Consider the following 20197-nt stretch of genomic DNA (forward strand, 5'->3'; position numbering starts at 1 on the left):
AAGAACAATTATGGAAAGTATCCCTAACCAAATCAATAACAAAGCACCCTTGGACCAAGTAGATGTCATTATTCAACAGCATCTCAACTGCCTGCTTGGAATCCGATTCTATAATTCCTGAATCAAAACCACAATCTGCAGCAAAGATACATGCTTCATAAATGGCCATCAAATTCAGTCGCAAGAGCCGAAATTTGTTTTGGAATTGGTTTGGCCAAAGCACCCAAAAATTCGCCCTTATCATCGAGAATAACAGCTCCCACTCCAGACTGAAGGCCATCAACTTGAAAAGCTCCGTCAACATTAATTTTAATCTGCTGGGTTCCAACTTGAAACAGCTCCACTAGGACTAGGAACTGAAACATTGGCATGCACTTCACGGAACTCCACAAGAAACCGAGCAACGCCATCGAGAAATTGCGTTGGGAACTTGCGAGGATGACCATTCATGCGTGCATTACGATGATTCCATAAAGCCCATAAAATAAAACTGAATCTATCAAGATAAAAATCAGATAAAAAGATAGAGCTAGGGATCATAAATCATCTATATATAGAACCAAACATCTTGTCCTTTAACAAATCATAAAAATCCCTCAGTTTCCACCCCTCCTTGGCAATAAAGCTTGGTTAAATTGATGGAGAAAGGCAAAAGCCTAAACCAACATTTGACTTTGATTGACAAAGCGATTCCAATCTGCACCAATGCATACTTCGCCTTTCATTAGAGTTACTCCACGAAAATTTCGCCATCATCAAGCTAATCTGAAGGTAACTTAAAACAACACATCAAGCAAAATAGAATAGTTAGAACCAATAAAACAATACTTTCTCTTATTGTTATGTTGTTGTTCTTTTTCTTTTGGTAATTAATGTGGGAATACTTGTATTTTTTGGTAATGAGGTAAAGACAATTTAAATTAATTATAAATCAATTAAAACAAATACATGGACTAATAATACAAATTAATTATAAGATCAATCTTATATATCGATTAAGATTAGGAGCAAGTATTGTGGAAAAAAAAAAAGTTAAATTCATTTGACAAGCAATTATGGTACTTTACATACTAAAACGGAACTTTTATTAAAAGGCAAATCAATTACAAGTTACAACCATGCAAAGCAGGCAAGCAATGTGGTAATACATATACACATTTTATCTTTTTTTATCATATGGACATTTGCCAAGTAAGTGGTTTTTTAAGAAATATTGTTAATATTATAATAAAAAATAATAATTTTTTCAAAAATTATTATTTTTTATGGATATCTACATAATAAAAAATACAAACATTCATGTAATAGAATTGTTCTATATATATATATATATATATAAATATACATTTAATAGTATTCTTGTATTTTCATTTCAATGCATATCTTTCTTAAAACGGTACATGTTGTCCCATACAAAAAATTATCCATAATTCAAACGTAAAATATTATATATTTAAAAGTGATGTTTTTTATCAAAAAATATAATTAAAATTAACGTGGTTAAAAAAGTATAGAATTTTGTTTCCACTTGTAAGGTGCATACATAAATTGAAGAGAAAAAAGAGTAATGGTTTGTTGGTGTTTGCTTTTATTCGGCAAGACCCACCCATCTCTTGTTATATATACCAATAAATTTCACGTCTACATCTTTACACATCTGAAAATGATAACACACATCTCTATTTATGACATTATATTCTCAATTGAGGAGCCACGCGTTACTTCTCATTTTTTCCCCCTCTCTATTCTGCCATTTTAACTCGGTTTTTATTTGACAGAATTTTACCATTTATCATTATTACCAAGATAAAGTTAATATGACAATTATTATTTAGTGATATTTATTTTTAATATTAAAATTTTAAGTTAGAAGATTAATTTTTTTTTAGTAGTAATCAATTTAATTATCATATGATATATAGGTCATATTAATGCTTCAAGACCAACAAAAAAAGCATCAAATTTTTAATTTTTTTTAATGAAGGTAGAAAAATTTGAACTTGAAATTAGGGTGTCTGTCTTCAAATATTATACCTTTATTTTTTTTTTAATATACCTAAAAAAATAAAGAAACTTAGAAGCAATAGAAAAAGAAAGGGTTCAAAAGATAAATGATTAAAAAACTAGAATAAAATTTTTGTTAAACTTGAGGATGTCTGTTTATTTCCTCTATTAATATGAATCAACCTGCTCCTGACTCCAAGATTCGGAATAAAAAGGGCTGTCACAAATTTTAGAGCATCCTGCAAAGCAGGAAACAATGTTGTGGAGCCAAGAAGCTTTGTGATTTGATCTGCACAATCTTGGAGGAATCAAAATATATATATATATATATATATAGAACAGAAGCAGTTTCAATGTTAATGAAATTGTTAAAAATCCAATCAAGTTATATAGTGTTAGGTCAGGTTAGGTTAGGTTGGGTAAGATGGTCGACATTGCATGTTTTGATTTGAATGAGAAAACGTGATATAGTAAAAGATTTCATTTGGTCCCCACGGCGGCAGACTATCTTAGTAGCCATCAGAAGAGCCAAAATATATGCGAAGTAAACCAACTTCTCCAACAGGGGGTCCCCCTATATATACAAATATATATATATATATATATATATATGTATATGTATAGACCTTCTTCTGCCTAAATCCTATCCTTGGCCTGCCTTTATATCTATTAATTAATCTCCCATCAATTCAAGTACATATATAGACGAGACTTTGGAATTTCACTGTTTCCCTTCTGTTTTACTTTCTTCATGATCTAGCTACTCGAAGAGAAAGAGTTGAAAATTCAAGGGTATGATGAAATTAAGTTTGGTTCTAGAAATAGAGTCAATTAAGAAATAATAAGATGAATATGAAACAGTATAACATGAGATGAATATCTAACTATAGAATGGATAGGGTAGAATAATTTATACATGTAATTTTGTGTAATTTATATTTGTAGTACTTTGGTGGATGGAATTTCAGAAGTTTATGGTCCCGCAGGCACAATCTCAGTGGGTATAGCCGTATAGTTTACACAATGGAATGGAGGGAGTGTTGGATTCTATACATCGAGAGAGATTAATGGGGTATGGGATGGGGGACCCTTTAGTTTTTTTGCGGGCTAAATTCTGTGTATGGCTCCACATGTGCTTTCCTATGTCTTTTTTCCCGCTACCCTTCTTCATCTACACATGTCTCATGTCTCCTACGCCTTACTTTTTATTATTACTCTTCTCTCTCTCTCTCTCTCTCTCTCTCTCTCTCTCTCTCTCTCGTATATAACATTTAAATCCGAGAATCCAAAGACCCAAGCATTGCAGCATTTGGTAAAAACACCAGCTAGTTTCTCAAACATAGCAATCTCAATTATATAAATATATATAATATGATTAAAATACAATACATAGTGTTAGGAATATAATTAGTTTATGGTAGCATAAGGCATGCATTTGATATATATTAGCTTGTTAAATTATATGTTACCTAAATATTATCTATCTTCTAGTAATTTACTAATTACAAGTAGAAAAACTCTCATAGAGAGATTAGATTCACTGAACTCATTTAATATAATCACCCACAATACTTAAAGATTTTGACGTTTCGAGAGTAGGGTAGAGAATTGCATTGGAGATTCCTTTTGTAATTAGCAATGACTATGATCAGAGACAGAGAATCCTATCCACCTTCTTCTTTTTTTAAATATATTTTTCCTTTTTGGCCTCATAAGCCTTCAATGATAACATATAAAAAGAAAATGGTCACGTCCTATATTCTCCAGTATCAAATCAATCCTTACGGAATGTCATCCTACATAGAAGATGATACGATAACACTTTAATAATGTGGTTACTAATCAAAAATCAAAGTGGAGATGAATAGTTTACTATATCTTTGCACAAATATTGTAGTTGAAAGAAACAATTCATTGGTAAAACCTATTGTTTTCTTGTATAGGAGTTTTGAGTTGGGATCTTCTATCCAAAATAATAAAAATCATCAAATCCTTATTTAGTATAATTTGTGGAATTACTAGATGTTTTGCTAAATTTTTTGCTGATAATATTTATTAGATGTTTTGAACTCCAACCAAATTCACAGTGGTGATTGGTAGCTGTATTGATGCACAGGGAAATGGGAAGTAGCAGATAGTTTCCCGAATTGATTAAATTGAAAACGGATCCTATTCACTAGGAAGAAGAAGGAAGAATCAGAAACATCCATCATTAAGCAACAGTCATCACTCAAATTAATTGACTACAATAGCTCACGTGACAGTGACACTGCAGAGGAGTCATGTTAAAGAGTGATAATTGGTCTACGAGGACTCTGAGAGATATCCTTTTTCTATTTCTAAGCTTTAACTTGTGTCCATTTCATGTATTTCAAAAAGGCCAATGCTGGCTATACCCAGTTGGGGGACCATATACAGCCCCATCTCACACACTCACACTGGATTTAATTTAATTGGACCGTCTTTGCTTTTAATTTATATATTTATATATTTGGAGGAGTTGAGGGCGTTTTGATTTGGTTTGTTTAATGAGTCAACCTTGTAAAAATATAAAATTAAGAAGGTTAATCGGTATTAATTATTTGGTTATGGGCCTTATTTCCCTGCTTAATTTATAACCAAAGGAAATATTAGTAGTAATTTGAATGTATGTTCCACCTACCCCACCTGCTATTTTCAATGCCTAATGTGGCTTGACAGGAACTTAGCTAATTAATGGAAGATATTAATTATACATACAGTACAATAACAAAGTTTCTTCCAAATGTTAATAAAGGACGAAAAGAAATTGAAATATGTTACTTTAATTTTCTAATTCGATCTGGTTTACCATAATAGTTAATAGTTAAAGTGAGTGAACTAACAATTCTGCATCTTTTTTAAAAACTTTCACTGCTCATAAATCGAAAAAATGTTGAACAACTCAATATATTCCTTTTATTGATAAGAGGTACATATGAGATCGATGGCATAGAAGATAGTAGTATATTTCAAACTTTTTTACAGAGACATCATTAAGGCTTGTAAATTATTGAAGGGTGGTCATTAGTTTCCCAAATTTCACATCATTTCCATGTGTACTCAACTAAGGTCATTCAAAAGATTCTGGTGCAAAAAACGTCATTATTCTTTTTTGGCTGTTTACTAGGTTTTTTCTTGCTGCAGCTTGCTTTAGAGACTTTCATGTATCCTTCTCCACATTTGGTGACCAAATAATTGATAGTTGTCCTTAAATATCATTTTATTTAATTTTTTTCAAAAAATTAGACTCAACTTTTTATATAAATAAATTACACTCAAATTTTGGTATTGAGTGATTTATTGAAAACTTAATGCCCAAACCAAATTCACTGAGTACTGACCACCTTTCAAGACAACATATATTAAGATTTAAAAACATTAAAAAGCTATAGCCGTATCGAAGGCATATATGTATATGTTGTTGCTTGTGTAGCTACCCCTTTTATTGTAATGCTAATTAGAAAATTTATTCAACGCATTGGTGCATAAGATTCAATTGTAAATTTTGTATTAGATTATGTATTCTAATACTAACAATATATATATATATATATGTGTGTGTGTGTGTGTGTGCATAAGATTCAATTGTAAATTTATATATATATATATATATGTATATGTATATATATATGTATATGTATATATAATTCATCATGTGGAAAAAAAATATAAGTAATTCGAATGTTAAGAAACAAATTTATAGTTTGTTGAACAATTAGAGTGCAAAAAGTTTACCAAAAAAAAACTAGGCAGTCAAGGAAAAATGCAATTCTAACAAATTTTGGGTAACATTGAAAGTTATATGTTTTCAAAGATTCACAGCTGTGAGAACCAAAAAGAAAGATTAATGCAAATTATGCAATAGTAACATAAAACAATTTAGAAACTTCTAATTTATCGTTCCATTAGTCAAAATTTTGTAGAAATATAAAATAAAATATAATATAATATAATTTTTTTTTTGGTGAATAATAAAATAAAATATTCTTTGACTTTGCTTCTCCTTTCGCTTTCATATATATAAACTACACTAATTAATAATATGAGCTAACACACACCGTTTTTTGTTTTTTTTCTTTTTGAATTGAAGGTCCAACACGTACTTGAGTAGTATTTTAAAATTTTCATATCCTCCAAATTGAGTGCAAATTTCAATTTATAAAACCATTGGATCGCATTTTAAGTGGACGATATCAAGAATTTCTCTTTCTTCAAGTAGATTCAGCATCTATATATTTTGTCCTTTTTTTGTATGGACACATCCGGTCGCTGTTATGACATTACATATAACGTTTTTCATTATTAGACACATTATTTATAGTACTTTTAACCAAAATATTTATGATTAAAAAAAAAACAAAATATTTGACTAATATTACTCCAAAAATCCTTCCATATAATGTTTAATATTAAAGATTTAAAGGTTAAAACAGAAAACAATGGTTTTCTTCCCCCCCCCCCCCCCCCACAAGTTGCTAATCTAACACTATAACTTTTTTTTTTTAATCTTTTTCTAAAACTTATTAACATCTCCAAATCAGTTAATCACTCTAATAAAACGGTGACTAATTTCTTTAAAAAATCATAATTCAAAACCAGTCACATGTGCCTCTGGTAGAGAAAATTTAATGGAAAAGAAAACAAAGTGTTTCCGTTTTAGGGAAGGTCTCCAAAGAAATTCAACAAAACCAGACAAAAAAACCGGCAATTTCAACGGGACGGAACTGTTGCAGTTGGCCCCCACCAATTTCAAAAAAGAGGAAAAAAAATAAAAAAATAAAAATCGGTGTATCAATTTTAGATTTTCTTTTTGGACAAACAGATATAAATATTGAAGACAAAGAGGAAAAGAATAAAAAAATTTTGAAAAAGAATAATAAAAAATAAAGAAAAAAGGGAGATGTATTTGCATGCTCAAACAAACGGACACACCGCCTTTATTGGCAATGTGTCCTCTGTTTTCAGAGGTGGTCTGGTCTGTGACTGTGAGTCTGTCTGCAACGGATCTCACCCCAAACCTTTTTCTCTTTCTTCTTACATATTCTCTCCCTTTCCCTTCTCTTTTCTCTCTACTCTGCTCTTGCTGTAACTCTCTCTCTCTGAGTTTGGAGCATCGTTTTCTTCCAAAAGAGGTTCCGTGAAGTGCATGTGAAGCTCGGTTTGGGATCTGGGACTTCATGATCGAAACGGGTCATTTTGCTTTTCTGATTTTCAGGTGATTGGAGTGTTTCTTTTCTTGCTTTTTTCCTCTTTTATTTTTTTCTCTTCATCTTTTTTTTTTTTTTTTTTTTTCTCTGCTCCTTTTGGATGTTATGTTACTTCATTTTCTTTCTATCCCAGCTTTTCTTAATTCCATTCTATACTGTTAAAAAACCTGTCTTTCTGTGTTTTAAAGCAAAGGGCTAACGATTTTCGCTTCCTTTTGAGATTAGAAAATATGGGTCTTTTGGCTTTTCAGTTCCTTTTGTTCGTTGTGTTGTGTTTTGAATGTTCAATCTCAGCGGGTTTGGAGTTGGGTTTGTCCTGATAGTCTTGTGCATTGTACTCAATTTGCGTGCTTTGAATAATGCTGCTTCTAATGGTTTGGCATTCGAGTTTAATGCTTTTAAAGCTTAGTTCTTTTTGTATCTTTTGTTTGGTAACATGGGCTGACGGAATTACTGTTTTTCTATTATAGTGTCGATGCTGGGTTTATTGCCTTTTGAGTGGTAAATCATTTATTTGGAGTGGTTTACGTAGAAAGTGGAGGAAATTACTCCAGTTTGTGGCCTTTTTACCGGAATGGGATCTCATAATTTGAAAAGGATCCTTCGTTGTTTGATGGGGGATCTTTGATTACTTTAAGTTTGGCATTGTGCTGGGCCTTGCAGACATTTAATGGGATAAAATTGGTGGGCTCTGAGGTCATTTCATGCATTTTTAATACCATAATTTCAAAGATTTAGGATCGCTTTTGGAATAAAAGATGCGATACATTTTGGTTTGTTTCCTTATTTCACAAGAGATTCTGTTATTGGACACATTGATGTTCTGATCATGACCAGGGCGGTTCGAGATAGGATTCTAAAGGATGCAAATGGTGATATTAGTGATCATCTACGCAATCATATCCATTTGACAAATTGCATTCACTTGAAGAACCACATGCATAAGCAAAGCCCCATATTAGCTGATAGGTTGCTTATGAGGGACCTTATTGTCCTTCAGAGGACACGATCTCTAAGGGACCCTTCTGCGAGTCCTCCCTCATGGCATTCCCCTTCCATTGTTGATCTGCTTCCTAAGAAAGGTGAAAATAATGACTTGGTTCAGGAGGGGAGACGGTCAATAGGCATTGAGCGTCAAAGGGAAGGTAAGAGATTGTCAGGAGGGTCTCCACCTTTAGCAAGTTTTACTACATCAAAAGTTGCTCCTGGTGAGGTTTGTGGTGGCAATGATGGGGCCGCAACATTCAGTGAGCATAGCAACAAGAGTGGAGTCAGGGATGGTAGAAGAACTAGGAGAGATCAGTCTAGCCGGAGGAGTAATAGAACTGACATTTTGGGTAGCAATGAGAAGCCTCTAATAGATCATGATTTCAATGAATCGAACCATGATGTTTTTTCAGGGAATTCTGAATCAAGAAGTAGGAAGAGTAAACAAAAAGGCAAAAATATCCAAGCTGGTCAGCTTAAGACCCTATCTGAGCAGTTGAACGATGTTCGGATGGATAGTGATGATGTAGCATCTTCAAATATCCATCTACGTGGAAGACAACCTCGACAGGAGAGAAGTGTTGAGGAACCAGAAGCCAGCATTCGTGGCTACTGCAGTGGATTAAATAGGGTAAAGCGGCGGAAATTCCGAAGTACAAGAAGAAGCCGGGCTTCTGTAGCTTCCAGAGATAAAAATGCCCAGAACGAATTGTCCGTGGCATCTAACACTTTAGCTCAAGGTTCGGCACACTCAAGATATCACATGGAAGAGGGAGAGGATGACTTTGACGAGCAAAATGTAACAAGGGCTCCTAGAAATGGTTGTGGGATTCCTTGGAATTGGTCAAGAATTCATCATAGAGGTAAAACATTCCTTGACATTGCGGGAAGGAGTCTGTCTTGTGGGCTTTCTGATCCAAGGTTAAAAAAAGGTGGTCCAGCTTCCCAGGGGAGAGATATATCTGACATGCCTGTGGCATCCGAGAACACAAGCTCATCTTCTAAATCTGATGCTGAGGCACTGCCTCTGCTAGTTGATGCATCTGGATCACAGGAAAGTACTGGAAATGCTGGTTGGGTGCATGACTATTCTGGGGAACTTGGTATTTATGCTGATAATTTATTTAAGCATGATATTGATTCTGACCTTGCTTCTGAAGCTAGATCTGGTGAACAACACAAGATGAGAAGGCGCTGCCGCAGTCGGCACCAAAATTTGACACAAAAGTACATGCCAAGAACCTTCAGAGATCTGGTAGGGCAGACTTTGGTTGCCCAAGCTCTTTCAAATGCTGTCATGAAGAAGAAAGTTGGATTGCTCTATGTTTTTTTCGGTCCTCATGGAACAGGGAAAACCTCCTGTGCTCGTGTATTTGCTAGAGCTTTGAATTGCCAGTCAACGGAACACCCTAAACCTTGTGGGTTTTGCAATTCTTGCATTGCACATGACATGGGAAAGAGTAGAAATATAAGGGAAGTTGGTCCTGTAAGTAATTTTGATTTTGAGAGCATTATGGACCTGCTTGACAACATGATTATTTCCCAGTTGCCATCACAGTACAGAGTGTTCATCTTTGATGACTGTGATACTTTATACCCTGAATGCTGGAGTGCTATATCCAAGGTCATTGATCGAGCGCCCAGGCGTGTGGTTTTTGTCCTTGTCTGCTCAAGTCTTGATGTTTTGCCTCACATAATCATATCTAGGTGCCAGAAATTCTTTTTCCCTAAGCTGAAGGATGCAGATATAATCAACACTTTGCAGCGGATTGCAACAAAAGAAGATTTAGAAATTGATAAGGATGCACTGAGACTTATTGCATCAAGATCAGATGGCTCTTTGAGGGATGCTGAGATGACTCTTGAGCAACTAAGTTTGCTTGGCCAGAGAATTTCTGTTCCACTGGTTCAGGAATTGGTATGTTCTTTCTTGTTTCACTGGTTCTCAAACTTATGTCCTTTTTACTATAATCTTATTTTTTCAATACTAGATTGCCACCAAAAAAAAAAAAAAAAAAGAAAAGAACAAAAAAGAGCTGATTAAAAAGATTTAGCAATCGAGTCCCCTAGTCAGGGATGTTGTGTCATCTGTTTCTATTGCTGGTAATTTGTCGATGTTACTTGCTTAATATGATGCTTTAAATTTTCTTCTTATCTTGCAGCAATAAGTGATTCTTTTGTGACCAAAGCTATTATATATTCATTATGGTTTATGTCTTTATTATTCTGTAATTTGATTCATCCTTTGACGAGTGTTACTTATTACAATTTATTGCATAGTTTTTGCACACACAAGGGACTTTTGTACATTTTCATTTTTTCTACTTATTTTTCCTGTTCACTAGTTACAGCAATGTTAGTTCTTCTCTATTATTGCTTTTTCTGGGAGGTTAGTTGGGCTCGGATTTATGATGGGGAATTGTTTGCCAGTCATATTGCACTTGCTATCAATTGCTGCAATTTGGAGTGGTGATTTAATTATTCCCTTTCATTAGTACTTCTAATGTTGCTCTATTTCATGTATATGTTAAGTGTGTGTGATTAGTAAGCAATAATTCCTGCTTGACAACTCTAGAGACAGCCCTGATTTACTCTTCTTGTCTCTAAGTGTGAACTTCACTGAAGATCTTAAGTCTGATTTTCCAGGTTGGGCTTATCTCAGATGAGAAATTGGTAGATCTTCTTGATTTAGCATTATCTGCAGACACAGCTAACACTGTAAAGAATTTGAGAGTAATAATGGAAACTGGTGTTGAGCCATTAGCTTTGATGTCCCAACTTGCTACAGTAATTACAGATATACTTGCTGGTAGCTATGATTATACTAGAGAAAGGCCTAGAAGGAAGTTCTTTCGGCACCAACCATGTGAGTCAAAACATTTTCAATGATAGAATACTTAACTGTTTCTGCCATTTAAGCAAGTTCTGATAATTATAGTAATAATTTTGAAATTATCTTTCAAGATCCAGATATCTGGATTTCTGTAATGATGCTACTTATCTAAATTATTGCCTTCTCTACATCTCATTTTTTAAGAGTATTTGAACAACCAGTTTTGGTTATATGCTATTTTCCAAATTTACTTGGATCATTAAGCTTACTTATCTCTAAATTCATGTCATTTTTCATTATTTTTTAGACATCTGCTAATTCCAAATATCTGTTACAGTGTCCAAAGAAGACATGGAAAAACTGCGTCAAGCTCTGAAAACTTTATCTGAAGCTGAAAAACAATTGAGAACTTCAAATGACAAGCTAACATGGCTAACTGCTGCATTGCTGCAACTTGCTCCTGATCAACAGTATATGTTGCCCAGTTCTTCTGCAGACACTAGTTTTAATCACAGTCCATCAGTGTTAAATGGTATGGGTGGAAGAGACGTTAGGAAAGGTGGTGAGCAAGCTCAAATGCCTAATAATTCAAGAGGCTTGTCAAGAAATGGTAGACAAGCTGGAGCTTCTGATTTTCATAGCAATAATATGTTGAAAGGAAGTAATTCAGATCGGAAAAGACATTCTACTTCAAGTGCTGGAATGGCTCCTCCACAGATATCTGCACGCTCAGCTGGAATGATTAAGGCAGGTGGGAGGCAGGTTTCTGGAAAGGTCCGTAAAGGAATTGAAGAAATTTGGTTGGAGGTGCTTGAGAAAATTCAATACAATGGTATTAAAGAATTTTTGTACCAAGAAGGGAAGCTGATCTCTGTCAGTTTTGGTGCAGGTAAGCCTAACATTTTTAAGTATACACAAATAGTACATATATATTTTTATGTTAAATTTATAAGCCAAAACCAAGTGGAAGCTTGAATATGTTTTTGGGCTCAATTAGATTTTTAATTGCCATGCTACTTGTCAAAAGAAAAGATGTTCTATTTGTTTTTTCCCAAAAAATAAAGAAAAATAATCTTGAATTAATTACCGACCAAGATATTCATATTTCTCTCTTATTTCTTTAACTTTAGTTTTTTTTTAAAAATATACATATATAATATATGAATCTTGTGTGTGTCCCTTGCCTAAAGTTGCCCTTGGTCACTCAAGCACAGAACGCAACTCGTGCTTGCTTCTACCCAAAGGATTTTCCCATATACTTGAAATTTGCCCTGCATGGGAAATGAGAATAACAGTTCCTATCTTTTTAAAATACCCATGTTGCCCTCCTTGTAACTCCTAGTTACCTGGTCAAATAACATTGTACTTCCCAATGGTACATTCACCAAAGTTTCTTTTCTCCGTATATGTTGTGTGACTTATCAAAAGAACCAGAAAAAAAGAAAAAAAGAAAAAAAGAAAAAAGTATAGCTATTACTACTTGTCTTTATGAAATAGTATAATTTGAATCCACGAAATCAATGTTGATGCCACATCAACTCTTGCAAAGAACTTGCAAAATCGCCTCATAAAAATGATGGTAATTATTACTTTACCTCGTTTTGCCACTTTAGTGTAAGTCATGCTACCACTTTTATATTCTATTTAGGCTTATATTCAAAATAATATGTAAACTGGAAGTTATGTTTTCAACAAGTGGATTTATGCTGGATAACCACAGTTCTCCACGTTGCGCTTTTCTTTCACATATGCTCCTTTCCATATTTGTTATGGTTAAGTCCCATCCCTATGCATTCGCTTATTTTCTCATGTCTGATTGTTTATCCAATTTACTTGTTCTTGGTTGCAGCTCCTACCGTGCAGCTGATTTTTACTTCACCACTGACCAAATCTACTGCAGAGAAATTTAGAGAGCATATATTACAGGCATTTGAGTTAGTTCTTGGGTCCTCCGTGACGATTGAAATTAGATGTGATTCAAGAAAAGATTCAAAACCAGGGGTACATGTGCCTCTTATGTTACCAGCTTCTAAGGACGGTTCATCTCAGATTAGAGATACAAATGGGGTCAGCAGTCAAGCCCATTTGTTGCACTCCAATACCAAAGAAATGGGTAAAAGTGAAATTGTTGAAATAGAAGCTTCTCCTAGGGAAACAAAGAGTAAGGACCATGATAACCATGAAGAATCCGGTACGCAAAGTTTAAAAGATGGACAGACGGGAGAAGCAGCAGCTTCACATAAGAAATCAGCCTCAGCTTTGATACAAGAAAAGCAGAAATTTGGGGGACAAAGTCGGTCTCAGAGCCTTGTCAGAAGTAAAGTGTCACTTGCACATGTAATTCAACAGGCAGAAGGATGTTCACAACGTAGTGGATGGTCAAAACGCAAAGCAGTTTCTATTGCGGAAAAGCTTGAACAAGAGAATTTGTAAGTTTTTTCACACCCTTAAACTTCCCTTTTTTTTTTTTTTTTTTTTTCCCTCTTTCAATGAGGGAGCAAGGGAAGCAATCACAATTTCAAGTTGAAAGAGAGTGTATATTAATTGAATTGAAGTACCAGTTGACTGAACTTTCTGGGGTTAAGGATTAGATCAGTTAAATTCAGTTGTAAAAGAAGTGACATTGCAAAATCCTCACAAAGGAGATAAATCTGCCACATAATAATATATAGATGTTTCCTTATTTATGTGTAGATGATTTATGGGCAGGAGGTTGAACAAATTTTATCTTTCTAACATAAGCTATAAGTAAACTTTGCAGTATGTAGCCCCTTTTGAACTAGAGCTTGTAAAGGACCCCCATTTTCTTATTTTGCATGATTTTATAAATTCATTATTAATTTGAAGTTCACTTGGTCTGATGCTAATGAAATAATGATCGTAATATTGTGTTCAGTATCTTCTGATATTGATCAGACTGTAGTGAACATAATATGGTAGGGGATATGTAGCATCTTTGTAGGAATTTGATTAATGTCTTCCTATTAAATGGTTGTAAAATGATGTAGGCTCCTTCAATATACCATAATATTCTGGTGCTCGTTTGTTCATTTAAATTTGATGTAGCTCTAATTTATGTACAGGAGACTAGAACCTCGATCCAGAAGCTTGCTTTGCTGGAAAGCATCTAGAGTAACTCGTAGGAAGGTAATATATGATAGACTTTACTATGTTCTTACACAATCAGCTATTTTATATGGTTTCAAAAAGCCATGGATGGGATCAGGCAAGGATATTGGGCTCTGGCCAATAATCCAGTATAGATCTAGGCCGGAGCTTGATTTTCCGTCTCAGCTTCAGGTTGGGTTTTATGCCAAAGTCTATTGTTGGGTAAGGTTTAGGCCCAATCCCGTCCAAGTTTGGCCCATACTTTACTCTTTTGTTAAACTAGGTTTATTATCCTGTTAAAAAATGACCTTTTTTTTTTTTTTCAAAAGGGTAAAGATATAATAAGGTTCATAATAGTCTTTAAATGCCAACTCATTGCTGTCATCAACGTGATTTTGATTTTAATTCTAAGTTGAGTATTTTACTGTAAAATTCTCAACAATTATGTTTGAACTGTTTTGTCGTGATCCATTTGAAGCTTTTACTTATGAATGTGTTCTTCGACAGCTTTCACGTTTGAAAATTAGGACAAGAAAACCACGTTCACTGCTGAAGATTGTTTCCTGTGGAAAATGTCTCTCAACCAAATCTCCAAGGTAATATGTGAAAAAAAATTTTGGTTAGCATTGAAGGGTTTGTACAACCTCGTCTTGTATTACTTGTATTTAGCCATTTTCCTGCAGCTAACTAGGTTAAATTTATCTTTCAAATCCAATTTATTGAATAAAAAGTGATTCAGTTGTATTTTGAAGAGAAAAATGTAGGAAAAAAGCATACACATTGTTAGGCACTTATCAATTCATGTCAATTTTTAGCAATCTACAATTACATGTTGCTTTAATGCCTAAGTTATTATGGTCCTTTGTGTTTATCAAATTTTTGATGGTTAGGCATTAGCACAAGAAGCTCGGTTGGGATTTTATCAAAACACGTCAGTTGGTCATTTATAAGTTTGTAATTCCATTTTCAATAGTACTGTGTCCACTGTTACAGCCGACCCTCCAGGTTAATCCAGGAAAAAATAAAGAAGAAAGAGGAAGTATACAATGCATTTTTGCTTGAATATGAGATATATATATATATATATGTTTGGTACAAATTGTGTTTTGGGGATGGGATTGACAACCATGTTTTGACCAAGCACCTGAATTATAAAATTGTAATTTATACAGGTTGTAGCATTATTTTTCAGAAGTGTTGTTTATGCAAAATTGTTTGGAAAACTGGTCCCACAGTGATGGTCCGAGAGAAATTCTAACCTTAAGAGCGCACTTGAGTTTCGTAGTCTTTCTTAAAATTTTAATTGTCCATATTCATGTTATATGGTCACTGGTCATTAGGATTCATTTGCTGTTAAATAGTTTGAAATGTGAGCATTGGGGTGGAATGAGTGGAAAGAAAGCAAGAGTTAGATTGAGGAACGAGGTTCATAAGTTGTTTGGTATGATAACTTTACTCCATCTTTCCTCTTACGTTTGGATAGAGGTAAAGTTAATAGAAATCTAATTCCCTTAGAAAAATAATAATTTTATTTTGTTTGGATATTTATTGAAAGGTGGAAAAATATGGGTACAGGAAATTAGATTTCTATCAATGTAGGAAAATATATGGGAAAGTTGTTTCGATATATATAAGTGTTATTTTGAAAATCCCAGGTAAATTAATTTTAAATTTTTTTTTAAAATATATATTTATCCTTAATTTATTATATAATTTTAAATTTAATTACTTGTAAATTTCAATTTTTTTATTACTTATCAAACAAACTAAAAGAAAAATTAATTTTTAGAAAATTAAATACCAAGAATTATTTTCCCTCTCAATGACATTTTCCAAAGGACCTTAAGGTTTACCGTTCTTTCCTTTCATTTATTTACTTTCATTTCTACCAAAACACGAAAGGTTGAAATGGTTCATGGGAAAGTTCTGAAAATATTCAGATTTGAATCCAATCCCACACCAACCAGTTCAGAGCCCAAAAAGTAAATAATAAATAAAATAGAAAATAAAATCACAAAAAATAGTCCCAAAGAAAATCCCATGCACATTTGGATCATGGGAATCACTCAAGAATATTAGCAGAAGAAGTAAGAAATACGTGAAAAATAGTTGCATTAATTGAATGAACCCTTCTTTTACTTCCAAAAGCTACATTCAAAGATTCAACGGTGCCAGTGTGAATGCCTGGATTCTATAAAACTTGCCATCACTTTTATTCATGAGACTTTGATTTCCTCTCTGTCTTTTGGGAAGAACAGGATCTAATATTAGTCACCGTTTCATACTCCGTGGCCTGTTTCTTTTTTGACACCGCAAAGTGAATTAATGCTCAACAATTTCCAATGCCATCCATCACTTAGAATGTCTACTTTTCATTTTTTTTTTTTCTTTCTTCCTTTTTTAGTGTTTCTTTTTCTTTCCTTTTCTTTGTTTGGATGTTCGGAAAATTGAACATTTCCTTTTTCTTTTTTTTTTCTCCTAATCAAATAAAAAGGTATAAAAACACGTGCTTCATGGATTCATCTGGGAATATATTTATTAAATCAATGCTTATTTGCATTATTCAAGTTCTATACGAGTACGGTACTTTTGATGTTCATGTTGACTTGTATTTTGTCTTGAATCTGGTTTATCTTATATTTTTTAGTTGATAAGTATCACTTCACAGTCACTGAATTTTATTTTAATTTTCAAAATTTTTCAATATAAGATTATCTTTGATTTTGTTTTTGATGTAAAATATTATTATTGAATCAAGATCCAAAAACAAGCATCCACAATCATAAAAAAGTAATAATAATAATAATAATAATAAACATGGAGCCCAGCCACGTCTATTATTATTGAAAAATATTATTTGTTGTCGTTAGAAATTATTTAAAATTTGTTTCATACTTTGATATGGAAAATTATTAATTGATTTTCAATATTTTCTTATATTATTTCAAAAGTATTTTCAAAGCATTCTATCATATAAATATCACTATGGCGTCTTTTGGTAACCGGTGATCTTTTAATTTTTTTTTAAATTATTTATTTGTAATTTGCTTGTTTCGAGTATTAATAGATAATAATTTTAATTTGTCAGATATTTAAAAAAATAAAAAAATCAAATCAAATTCAATTTAAAATTGTATTCAATTAAATGTTTTATTTTTTTGTTTTTTTTCTTACTTAACTTTATACCTAACCAACTATATCTATCACTCGTCAACATTCAAAATAAATAAATTACACATAATTAACTAAAAAAAATAGAAAATAGAAAACTGTATCGTCAAACTACACTAATATTAACTGTGGTTTCTCCGAGTCATAAAATAATATTTTATCTGATTTTGAAAGGAAGAATTTTCCAAAGTTCCCCTCATGAATACGATATTGCCACAAGGTGACAGAAAGTGGGCGGCACACACAATTCATGTGTTTTTTTTTATTCTTTTGGCCACCCAATTAGGTGAACCCCTGATTTCTTCCATCAAAATATATTATCTTTAGTCTTCCTAAGTTTAAAAATATATATTCACCGAAAAGAAAAGAAAAGCTAAAAAAATATGCATTGCATATAAATATATATATAGCGTTAGGATTATAATTTTGACCCAAGATAATAAAGTATAATTCATTTTGTGAAGAAAATTCAATGGTCACACCGCCATGGTTTGCAAGAGCACTCATCTTGACTTGGAGTGTTCTTCTTCTTCTTTTCTATTTTTTTTTTTTTTGGGTAATAATTTTGGAACGTTCTATTTGTTTACAAGTGGCAACCAGAGGTGATTTGATCCACGAGCTTTTCCAAGAGTTTCAAATTAATTATGTTGTAATTAATTAATTATTTTAATGGTTTTTGCTGGGGAAACAAAAAAAAAAACTTAAAATATTTTAATGTTACAATATTGAACTAGCATGGATATTTTTTAAAGTTTGTAAATATTAGTTCAAAATTTTCACAGCAATTTCAAAAGATATTGATGCTAATTAAACACTATAAAATAAAAGTGCAAAAATACTGAAACTTCAAAAAGTATTATGCCGAAACCCTTATTTTTATTGTCGTTGCTAGGTTTGCAAAGTTTGGTGGAAATAGCTTGGCGATCCTACTAGTTATGAGAATGTTTGTTGTTTTGTATCCGAACATAACCCAGGCAGAAACGGACAAATAAAAGCATAAACAAAATAACAATTTTTTTTCTTTTTTTTTGGCTGATATACGGTATTATTGAGAATTATCAAAAAGAGCAGTTATGCGAATTAGGTGGATTAAAGTTTTAGTTGAAAAGTAGTACATTATAATAAATACATGGATTGAATTTTTGAACATAAGAGTACAGAGTACATGAACCCCTTTAAAACGCTTTTTTGAAGGTATGCCTTTGTATATTTATGTCTAAACAGTTTGTATAAATAAATTTAAATATTAAAAGCGCAAGCTTTCTAAGGCATTGCAATTCTAATAATTTATAGTTTATTTTACATCTATAAAATTAGTTAATACTAGGTAAGGTTTAAAATAAAAAAATTCTTGGAAATTTCATTTTTTCTGACAGAAGGAAATAAATTTTATATCCCAAATAAAAATAAAAATGGATACTTTTTTTTTAATATTCTTAAAAATATTTTTATATATTTTTATAATTTTTATGAAATTTTTCATCAAACTACATCAGTTCCATATTATTGATGTTTAGTAAAAATTTTTGCTTAACTAACTTTATTAATATATGTATATTTTTTGTTACCTTTTAGTTGCTTACAAAAATTAAACAAATAAAAATATAAAATTTATATTTAATAAACAATGTCTAAAAAATTATCAGATAAGTATCCCTATAACATTTTTAAGGAAAAATTAATATTACAAATTATAAATTTATCTATCTATTATTATATAGAAAAAAATATATATTTTGTATAAACTAAACCATCAAAAAATAATAATTATGCATAAAATCAATCATTATCTAACAAACTCTGTAAGGTAATTATTCAAAAAAAAAAATTCTATAAGGTTAACATATTAACAACTGCATATAAAATTTTAAAAAATAATATTTTACAATTATTTCATATTTTAAAATAAAAAAAATAATAATTTTCAACCATAAAAAATTTTATATGGTATTGAGATAATATTTAAAAATATAATATAATTGTAATAATTATTTTATATATATCTTAATTAATAAATAATTTTATCAAATATGTATTTTTTTATATTTTTTATTAACAATTATATATTTATATTATTACTATTTATTGTAAATTAATTAATATATATAATATTTTTTAATATTGTTATAATTTTTATAGTTAATTTGATTATTAATTGAATAAATAGACTAATTAAAAAGTTTTATTAAAATTTTTTATTTTTTAAAACAAATTTGCATCAATTTTTATTATTTTTATGATTTTTTCGATATTTTTCATAAATATTTTTATATTTTAAACCATTAATTTTTTGAATGTTAATTAAATAAATTACAGAAAATCCATCTAAACTATTTGATATTTATAAATAATCTTCCTAAACTATTAAAATAACCGATAAATCCTTCAATTATGCTTACGTACATAACACATTGCCCGTTTAAAACCAATTAAACATTAAATATTATTTTATTTTGACAAAAATAACCTTTTCACATACCCGTTATACTAATTTCCAAATAATATTAATAAAATGAATTTATTCATTATGGGCATTTTAAATTTTAAAATATTATGGATTTTCTTATAAAAATAATTTTGTCTCAGATGCATAATTTTCTTTGACTTGTTTTTAATAGTTTAAAGTTTTTTTTATATATATATTATACAAAATAATTATTTGTAAGTGTTAAATAATTCAATAATATTTTGTACAATTTAACTTCAACACTATTTAATATTGAATACTTAGGTACTCAAAAGAGAGATTGAAAACAACAAAATTCTAGCTGGATAGACGTGAAATTAAGGGAGTATAGAAAACATTTCAACTACTAAGTCTATAACCATTTTATTTCCACCATTTGTGGCGGTGAATAAATATAAA

The 20197-nt window shown here is 31.5% G+C and overlaps 1 protein-coding gene across 1 annotated transcript; it reads left to right on the forward strand.

Moving 5' to 3' along the window:
- The first annotated feature begins 6880 nt into the window (after nucleotides 1-6880).
- LOC107412415 (protein STICHEL-like 3) lies at nucleotides 6881-15020 on the forward strand. The gene is made up of 7 exons (XM_048477830.2): nucleotides 6881-7240; nucleotides 7703-10137; nucleotides 10866-11085; nucleotides 11390-11941; nucleotides 12902-13481; nucleotides 14136-14199; nucleotides 14668-15020. Exons 2-7 carry the CDS (start codon nucleotides 8062-8064, stop codon nucleotides 14758-14760), a joined length of 3585 nt encoding a protein of 1194 aa, XP_048333787.2. The 5' UTR covers nucleotides 6881-7240; nucleotides 7703-8061; the 3' UTR covers nucleotides 14761-15020.
- Nucleotides 15021-20197: the final 5177 nt, after the last annotated feature.

This window comes from Ziziphus jujuba, chromosome 1 (genome assembly GCF_031755915.1).
Source record: "Ziziphus jujuba cultivar Dongzao chromosome 1, ASM3175591v1".
In the NCBI taxonomy this organism is placed as follows: domain Eukaryota; kingdom Viridiplantae; phylum Streptophyta; class Magnoliopsida; order Rosales; family Rhamnaceae; genus Ziziphus; species Ziziphus jujuba.

Bases quoted from the DNA above. Each gene is read 5' to 3' on its own strand.
- LOC107412415 (XM_048477830.2), top strand. From the start codon at position 8,062: ATGACCAGGGCGGTTCGAGATAGGATTCTAAAGGATGCAAATGGTGAT. The intron at 10,138-10,865 runs GTATGTTCTTTC...CTGATTTTCCAG, and splicing joins TTCCACTGGTTCAGGAATTG to GTTGGGCTTATCTCAGATGA. The intron at 11,086-11,389 runs GTGAGTCAAAAC...TATCTGTTACAG, and splicing joins GTTCTTTCGGCACCAACCAT to TGTCCAAAGAAGACATGGAA.